Source organism: Cibotium barometz, chromosome 9 (genome assembly GCF_041138505.1).
Source record: "Cibotium barometz isolate CiBa-2024 chromosome 9, ASM4113850v1, whole genome shotgun sequence".
In the NCBI taxonomy this organism is placed as follows: Eukaryota; Viridiplantae; Streptophyta; class Polypodiopsida; order Cyatheales; family Cibotiaceae; genus Cibotium; species Cibotium barometz.
The window spans coordinates 61,412,342-61,422,462 of record NC_141054.1 but is presented as its reverse complement, the minus strand read 5'-3'; the positions used below and the strand labels follow the sequence as shown (position 1 = coordinate 61,422,462).

Below are 10,121 nucleotides of genomic sequence, written 5' to 3'. Positions count from 1 at the left end.
TCGTTCACATGTACGACTACTCACATCTATCCATCATACATTCATATCTAGCACTTCACATCCACATATATTCATGTCACATCACATCTCTTTACATCAAATCACATTCTTTCATATACACATCCACATCCATTCTTTCACATACATCCACATCTATTCTTTCACATACTCATCCACATCCATTCTTCACATCCACATCTATTCTTTCACATACTCATCCACATCCATTCTTCACATACACATCCACATCAATTCTTCACATACACATTCACATCCATTCTTCACATACACATTTACAGCACCCAACTAACACAGACTAGAGTCCTAGTTAAGAACATGAGCATTGACGAGGTGGTATAAATCTGCTTAATCATTTAGGCTACTAGTGGAGGTAGGTCATTGGATTTATATTATATGTAAACCTTGTTTCTAATGCATGATACTATGTAAGAGCTCTATACATGCTCTATGCAAGAGCATAGAATGTATAAGTGCTATGGATATTGATGACCATCTTGGGTGATATCTTCCACACTTATGCCACTAGTTGGGCTGGTGAGATTATAAGAGATACGTCAAGTGATTTACAAGATATTTAGATAGTCACTTTGATATAGTAAAGTTATGGCATAGTTATAGTGCCAGCTCATGTAGTCAGGTTCACACTATATGGAGTGACTTTTATAGGTTATAGTAGAAAATTATTTATCCTTATAGTAAATACTCTTGTCTCTTTATGTTAATGGTTATATATACTCTTATATATTTATGTTAATGATTGTATAGAAGATAAGAGAATAGAAAAAATCAAAGAAAATTATAGAATGTATTCTTATCTTTTTATGTTAATGGTTATATAGAAGAAAATTTAGCCATCCTTCTTTCTTGTGTGCTTGTCTACTCTTGTGTGTGTGTGTGTGTTTTCTTATAAGAAGCTCAAGATCATCCTCTCTCCCATACTCTTCTCATGGTATCAGAGCATTAGTTCTTATGAAAATCTCATGAAGAGGAAAGAAAAGGAAGCAATGCATGGATAAGGGTAACTTTATCTCTTTCCCTTTAATTTAGAAGCAAATCTCTAGCTACTAGATAAGAGCAATAGGTAGGCACAACAATAAGGTGCACTATCAAATCCTCATGAGGAAGCGAAGGGGTCTTATATTGTGTAGATAAGGTCTCAGAGACTTTCGTGATTTCAAAATTTTGACGTGAGGCCATTTTCAGGCCGTGTTTTAGCTCTATAAGTTTTCTACAGTGCACTAGCAAAGTGTTGATTTTCGGGCCTTGTTTTAGCTCTATAAGTTTTCTACAGTAGTGCACTAGGAAAGTGTTGATTTTGACTGTGTATTCTAAATTTTTTGTTCGATGTCAATTTTTAGTTTGATGTTAATTTTGGTTGTGCAATATAGTATGTGCAGAGAATCTAAGATTTTCAAGTTGTTGATGGATGTATGTTTGTGTGATTGTTTCATATATAGTTACAGTATAAAAGATTTTACAGTACCGCTATGCTAGAGATTGAAAGTCTATTATAAGTGTAGAAGCTTTTACAAGCACTATTTGGCAAGCTATTATAAGTAAAGATATCTAACAACTTGTCACAAATTGTGAGCAAGAAGCTCGATAAGAATAATTTCCATGCTTAGAAACTTAGGATGACCAATTTTCTTATGGGAAAATCATATTGGGAGTTCATCATAGGTTATGGAAAGGAGCTATAGATTGCTTAAGAAAATCCCACCCCACAACACGTGTAAATATATAAAGCATGGCATAAAAGATCTAGAAAGGTGCTATATTTGTTGTCTGTTAGTGAAAAAGAATCTATGATTGTAACGCCTAAGGAGACTTGGGACACCTTGGTATAGATGTACAATATAAACACTCAAGCTCAAAAGATGCAGCTAAAGTAAGAGCTACATAATGTGAGCAAAAGAAAGCTAAGTCTAAATGATTACTTGGTGAAGGCTAAATGGATTGTAGATATCCTTACTTCTATTGGATTAGATGACAATGATATTGTATCGGTGACCTTGAATGGTCTTGGCAAGGAAAACAATCAGTTTCAAATCTCCACAGGAGTTCGAAAGAACTTTCTTGATTTTTATTGCTCTTCTCATCCATGAGGAGATGAATATTGGGAAAGGTTTATCCTTCAAAAATTCAGATGAACAGACATTCTACTCAGATATAGGTAGAGGTAGAGTTAGATCTTCATCTAAAGGATGTGGCGGTGGTGGCAAGGAAAACAATCAATTTCAAATCTCCATAGGAGTTTGAAAAAACTTTATTGATTTTTATTGATTTTCTCATCCATAAGGAGATGACTATTGGGGAAGGTTTATCCTTTGAAAATTCACATGAGTAGGCCTTCTACTCAAGTATAGGTAGAGGTAGAGGTAGATCTTCATCTAAAGGATGTGATGGTGGTGATCAATTTGAAAATTAAAACCAAATTCAATAGCAGCAATAAGAAAATCAGTCTCATATATGTGAAACAAGCCACTTTAGAGATAAGGGGTGTCAAAGAGACTGAGATGGTTGGCAAAGAAATCAGAGGAGCCAAAGAGATTGAGGTGGTTGAAAAAATATAATTAGCATATGGAGTGCTATTACTGTGGGCTACCTAGGACACATTGTAAGAGATACTATAAAAAGTAGGTAGGCCATTCGAGAGACAAAGGGATCCAAACAAACAGAGGTGATTAGCAAACAAATCAAAGATATAAAGAGATACTATAAAAAGCAAGTGAAAAGTTACAAGGTAACTACGCATCATTATAACAAGTAAAAAGAGTGATGACAGAAGTGAGTAGCTTTTTGTGATACAGAACATGCTCAGTTCCATGATAGGAGAAGATATGTTAAGATCGAGAGATATTTGGCATGTGGATTTTAGCACCTCTAACCACATGACTAGTCATGGTGGTGAGTAGTTTAGAGATATTGAAAAAAATAAAAAAAGTAAGATATATGAAAACAGATGATGATACTTCGCATGCTATTATGCATGTTGGTAAAGTGTCATTGTATATATGTAGGATGATAAAATAAAGTACCTCGCAAATATACTTCATATTCTTAATATTACAAAAAACTTGGTTTCTATTGGACAGATGGTTAAGCAAGGTCTATAAGTGAGATTCAATACTCAAAGGTGATTTGTAGAAGACTTTAAAAATTAGTGCCGTGTGGTTGGAAAGGATAACATAACTAGCAAGATATTTACTTTGGATGTTAATATACCTAAGGTGAAGGCCTTACCATGTTTGTGTATAGAACAAGTGTCATTGTAGATATTGACATATGACACAAGCATATTAGTCATGTAAAGTTCAACGAGTGTATAACATGAAGATAAAGAGAAATTTGATTAGTCTCTTGGTATACCTAACATTTCAACAAGGCATTCATATATTGATGGAGAGTCTAGTAGCTTTCCAAAGCCCTGATGACAAGTTTGGGTTTTTAGCTATCAAGACACCTACTAGTGCAAGGAAGGTGAAGACAGTAGCAAACACCAAAGATAGATCCAAGACTGCAAGTAAGGTCAAAAACCTTGTTCAAAGATTAATGTATGATGATTATGTAACTCACCATTATGCATACATGGCAAAGATTGTGCAAGAGATTAAACACACATGTTTTGAGAATGATATTGAACATGTACATTAGGAGAAATTCATGAATGAAGAAATAGCTACATTGGTTATAAATAAGACATGGAAATTTATGCCATTGCATAAGAGTAAAAAGGCTATTGCATGTTAGTGAATCTACGAAGTACAACACATTTCACATGAAAGTATTAATAGATACAAGGTGATATTGGTTTGCCAAAGATTATGATCAGATCTAGCAACATTGATTATGAGAAGAAATTCATTCCCATAGCTAAGATGGCAATGGCTACATTCAAAAGGTTAGGTTTTACAACAAATAGATATAAAAAATGTGTTCTTTTAGAGTTATAAGAAGTATATTTGAACCAACCGCCTAGTTATGAAGATTTGAGTCACCCAAATTATGTGTACAAGTTATGTAAACCCTTATATGGCTTGAAGCAAGCATCAAGAGCATGGAATGATAAGATTACACAATATCTTATGACTATTGGCTTTCATATAGTAAATGCTAATCATTCACTCTATGTAGAAAGAGTGATAAAAGAATTGTGGTCCTCAACATCTATGTGGATGACTTGATTATTATTAGAGGTGAAAAGGAAGAGAAAGTTGAGAATATAAAGGGTCTCCTCAAAAAGAAGTTTGATATAAAGGAGTTGGGTGAGCTGGGATACTTTCTTGGCATTAAGATCATTAGGATGCTTGAGGACTATCACAAAGATGATGTGCATTGGACATGTTCTCCAAATATGGTATGGCTAGCTATATGTAAGCCGGATCATAATAACAAGCACACGTAAGATTTTGAGAAATGCCACTACGTACAAAAGTGGTCAGCTTAATCTACATGATTATCACCAAGCCAAACATGAATTACATAGTTGGACTAGAGAGCCAGTTTATGTAGATTCCTCAAAAGCCACATTTGGATAGTATACTACATAAAGTCCACAATGGATTATGACCTCTCCTATGAAATCGATATATAGTTACAAGTGTATGGATACACTGATGTAAATTAGAGTGAAAGCATATTTGGACATAAGATCTACTAAAGGATTTATGTTTTACTTTGAGAGTGGTATTACTACATGAAGCAATAAGAAGTAGCCAACAATCTTATCAAGTATAGAGACAAAGTATAGAAGTGTTACGATGATAGCATGAGAGGTAGCTTGTTTACATAAGCTACTTGGAGATTTGGCGTTAAATGTAGACAACCAAGTTATCTATTATTACGACCTTAGTAGGATGTAGTTAGCTAAAAACCCATTGTTTCATGCATGGACAAAACACATAGAGATCCATTATCACTTTATCGAAGACAAGACCTTAGCAAGAGATGATATCATGTATGTCAACATAGAGAAGTAGATAATTGATATTTTCACTAAGGCCTTGAAAGAAAAGAAGGTTCACAAATTTCGCACTATGCTTGGAGTCCTGGAGATGGGTTGAGCTTGAGAAGAAGTGTTAAGCTCAGCAGGAACCAACATGATGATTCTAGAACTGGACTACACCTACTTAAACTAACCGAGTTATGACATACTTAGATTACCAACTCACCTACTTAGCATGTTCACATTATAGACTACTTTTACATAGTACTCTAATACTTATACTAATTTTTACTTATCTTTTATCGACCTTTAGGAGCAACAAGTTAAAAAAAAATTCAACCTTACATCTCTATATGTCTTCTCCATTGTTGTACGATTGTGTGCTTGCAAGAGCTCAAGCTCTTTCTTCCCCAATCTTATCAACAACAAACATACATGACAATGCAAGCTTATAGTCCCATTTTCAATTGCACTAAAACCTACACCATCTTTTTAAAACACTTTGTCCCCAAGGTTGCAAGGCTAAAAGGAGCCTCAAACCAATTTTGGATAGATTTGTAAGTTGTGCATAACCCTCTAGTCTTATGTGTAGTCTAATATCATCCGAGTTAGGTGTTATGGTTGGTTGAGTCAAGTGTTATGGTTGGTTAAGTCTAATCCACTTGGACATCACCAAAAACAAGTGACCTTAGATATGATCCTCACCAGAGACTATATAAGAATGACCAAGATGTTGGTCATCTATCCAAGGTGAAAAAGATTAATTAAAGATATAAATTTTTTATTTTTTAATCTAGAAGATACATATTCCTCTTATAATGGTGTAGATCTTTTAGTTTTGCTTTCATTTCGAATTACAGATTCTATCGAAAATATAGACATACATAAAAGATCCTCACATAACACATTGCTGACATGCCAACATAACACTCGTGGCATGCCAACAACAATAATCAATCACCCTTCGCAGTTAGGTTAACACTACAAAATGAGTGCATGTAATTTATCCAATCAACGCTTGGTAGTCTCAACAATCCACGAGAAAAGAATGGTGAACAAAGGTTGAACAAGGTCTCTATAATTGTCTGGCCAAACTCTTGAGAAAACTCGAAATGGAATGATATATGTACTCTTTTATTAAACACAACCTACTTTCCCTCCACGTGGCCAAACAAGAGGAAAAAAAGAAACCAAGGAGAATGAAAGATTTTTTGCATTTTGAAATTTAAAATGAAGATATAATTTTTAATGCTTGGGTCACACTTAGGTTCACACTTGGCCTAGTTGAAGCAACGCACATGTCATCTACTTGTTTAATTTAAATTCCAAGGAGTTGCCTGATGTTGACGGGGCTAAGATCGGAGGTGGGCCCATTGAGGAGGCGTTGAGTGATGAGTCCATTGGTCTTCTCTGTGGGGTGAAAAGGGTCCCAAAACACGTATTTGGTCCTATCTGGACACACATTGGACAAGGGGTTGCATATGAAGAAGCCATTATACTTGCCCTGTCCACAACATGCCGTATTGGAAACTTCATAGCCTGCCAAAACCCCAACAAACACAATCAACTACCTACACAACTCACCTATAGTCAAACAAAAAGAAAAATAGTTTATTATTCATAAAAGGTTAAGCTTTTGTATTTGAAAGAGAAATCTTCCAACCACACAACCAAACAAACAAGTTTTACCTGACTACACTAAAAAGCAAGCCATTTTTCTTTCTGTAAACCCCATGAAAGAGAACTCTAGAAAGTTGCAAAACAAGTCTCTCGAGAGGTGTATTAGTCCTAGAGAGAATTGATAAGGACATTAATTGTAATTGTGTGTGAGAGAACTAATAAAGTTGGACCCTGCATTGTTATGGTGAGATGAGACATTGGCAATTGGACAAAAAGGATAAAATTTTTCTTAATTAAAACCAGTAGGTTATGCACCCGTGCGTTGTTACTGTGCGTGTGCCCACCCTTAAACTTATGACATGTCGCTAGAGAGAAATATAATATTTTGCTATGTGGTCGCAGCTCTCGAAATAGTGTGAGTTATAGTCTACAAAAATAGTTTTCGTTGGTCGGTTTTATAAATTAAAATGTTAAATTATCGTATCGCTTTTCTTCAAGTCAAGAGGTAAAAGTTTAACCGACTCTGGAGCACAACTAAAACCCTACCTCCTATTTTCTATATTGACTGACGGAAATTGTGTGTGTGTGAGAGAGAGAGAGAGAGAGAGAGAACTGATAACGTTGGTTCAACTTGGAACTTGGAGCCTGCAGGTGTGTCAATGAGGCACCGACGGTGGGTCAAATTAAACGCAGTGGTTATAAACTTGCGTGTTCGTATGAGAGGCGCGTAATTAAAGCGCTACTCACCATAAGCGGATGGGTTGGAGATATAGTCCATAACGATGCCGAAGCTGTTGACGTACACGAAGGTGGCATCCGGATGCTCGGCGTTGAGCTGCTCCGTCATGGGCTTCAAGGCCGCATTGAAGTTGAGGGACAACTGCTGCAGCGATTCGATACACGTTCCGTCCGGGCTCTTGTTATCGTGCAGCTGCGAAGGAATGCAGCCCAAGGGTCCTAGCGACGAAATTGAGAACTTGCGGGCACCCATGTTGTACAATTGCTGCCACATCCATTCACAACATTAACTAATGAAAACACGGCGGCTACTACTACTCGCTAGCCTTGTAAATATTCATTTATATGAAAGAGAAGGGCGCGCTCCTGCAACTGCAGGGCCGGGCCGGCGGGCTCGGACTGAATGGGACGGGCTTCTAGCTCGACTCACAGTGAGCTGGCCCTTGTAGGTTGAAATGAGGATATCCTGCCACTGCTGAAGAGTGTACTTCTTGTTGGAGCGGGCAGTTCTCATGAGATAATTGTTGATGTAATCGTTACCCCCAAAGGTCACGGAGAAGAGGGCACCATTGATCAGATGCTGGGCTGCTGCATCACCGATATATCCGACTATCTTCTGCTTGTACTCCTCGAACAACTCGAACTGCTTCTGCACTGTGAGCACCGTCAACTGAAAGACCATGCACAGTTACACACAGCACAATAACATCAGCTTACCTGCACATGCACCGCCTACTACATGGCTACTGAAAACGTTCGGAAACATGCGGCGCGGTGACTTCGTTTGGACTTACAAAGAGACGACCAGTGGTGTTGAGAATGCCAGCACCAGCTGAGGCAAAGTTGGCGCCCAGCATAAGGCTTGATTCATCATTGCTAGGATCCAGGTAGGGCTTAATGGGAGGAGTACCCATGAAATCACCTGCAAGATGAATCAGATCATTAAAACAAGGATAAAGGACAGAGAAGATGCAACTTCCGCATTATCCACATATTGACGTACAGATGCTTAGGCTGAAGAATATCTGACTGGCTATCTTCAGGCATTGCTAAGAACCTTCACCTTGTAACAAATGATTGCAAACCTTACACACTACACCATCAAGCCTCCAAGGTTCCGGGCGTTAAGTGTGTGAAGCTTGTTCTAGTCTATGCCACCTCCTCGGGAAACATAACTTAAGTGCTAAACCTTCATCAACCCCTTTTAATGCATTATCTGCCATAAGAAACTTGCCTGGCCTCTGATCTCAATCTTAGCATACCGAGCAGCGTGAAATCGAGACTAGTCTTGCGAAATCGAGACTAGAACGTAGCCAAATAGTTCACGACAGTATATTAATGAATGCAACTGACTAGTGCAGTGTAATGCGTTAACAACTTAAGATAATGAAGGCCTTATGTAGGTTAATTGAATAGCCAACCAATGCTGAGCTTTACTAAGGAACTTAATCTTACACGACCTGCGTAATAACTTAAAAGCGAGGTCTTTAAACTTAGTGTGCGACCGTTCCTGTTAGGGGAGGACACAGTATCCATGTAAAAAGCAGCATCAACGATTATACGCTGGCATATGTACTAAATAGAATTGGTGGTCTTACTGATGAAGTCGGAGATGATTTTCCCATTGCAGAACCTTCCAGTGGGCTTGCCGGTGGGATAGTCGAGGCCGTTGGGCTTGAAGTTGGATCGTGCAGTGGAGCGGATGTAGTCATTGTTTCCTGTGTCCACAAGAGAGTCCCCGAACACAAACATGGCGATAGGGGCCGCATTGCTCACCACCACGAAGCCACCACGATGCAACAAAACCACACAGAATACCACGAGCCCATAGAACCCAGTACTCTCCCTAAGATTGCCCATGATTATAAGTGTGTGTTCACACTCAGATAGGCTTCCCCCGCTACGAAGAAAGGCCTTCAAAACTTTTTATCATTTGCCAAGAGAAGCCTTCAAGGACCACAACTTCCCCTTGCCCACCTCTAACAAGCAACAGGGGGCACTTGCTACCACAGACCACCAAGTGCTGTGTTTGCAGCTTTATACCACACCACCTACTGTAACATGGCTACCTTGGCAATTGTAAGTAACGGCAAAAGCCAAATAGCAAATAGCGAAAAGCTGAAGGGCGAACCCAGGACTTCTTGAAGGGACCCTTTCAAGTGTGAAAGCAAAAGACAAAACTGGCAAAGGTGAAAGTTTTGAAGATCACCAGGGGTGGAAAGAATCGCTTAATAAATTTAAAAATGTGGCGGATTATAGACACACAGCACATGATGGTGCCGCATTCACTGCTCCTCGTGCTCCCGGGGATACAATATCACAGTCACCACAGTGTGTGTGTGTTTTACATGAACTTGCCTGCCCACCTGGAAATGGTGATGACGAAGAGTCTTGGGTTTCAAAAGCCCCTCTGCCTCACCCTTGAAGGCCAAGGTACGGTGTGATGAGAAAGCTCTGAAACTGAATTGATAAACTCGAAAAATATTCGTTAACCCAAGCTGGGGTAGGTGAGCTTTTAAACAATCAATTTTAAAAAAATCTCTTTTACATCACGGTACATCCTCCCTTGTTCCCGTATGGACGGCGATTAATTTTGGCCATGTGGACGCTATTCAACCTTTCCAAGAGTTAACAACCATAGGATTATTAATCTTCTTTGTTTGTCTTTTGGTATACCATAGAAATTTCCAATAGTGTGGAAACGGTTAGATATCAATGGTCTACCCTTATATTGTATTGTCCAAGAACCAGCTAGCACTGTCCCATTATAAGGAATAGCCATGGTTGAGTAGTCCGA

At 38.3% G+C, this 10,121-nt stretch overlaps 1 protein-coding gene across 1 annotated transcript; it reads right to left on the bottom strand.

The window, feature by feature from the left end:
• Nucleotides 1–6,163: 6,163 nt before the first annotated feature.
• LOC147635794 (GDSL esterase/lipase At4g28780-like) lies at nt 6,164–9,437 on the bottom strand. The gene is made up of 5 exons (XM_086802245.1): nt 8,923–9,437; nt 8,119–8,246; nt 7,755–7,994; nt 7,334–7,589; nt 6,164–6,505 (listed from the first exon to the last, which is right to left on the bottom strand). The coding sequence occupies exons 1-5, from the start codon at nt 9,182–9,184 to the stop codon at nt 6,285–6,287; spliced, it is 1,107 nt and encodes a 368-aa protein (XP_086658371.1). The 5' UTR covers nt 9,185–9,437; the 3' UTR covers nt 6,164–6,284.
• Nucleotides 9,438–10,121: the final 684 nt, after the last annotated feature.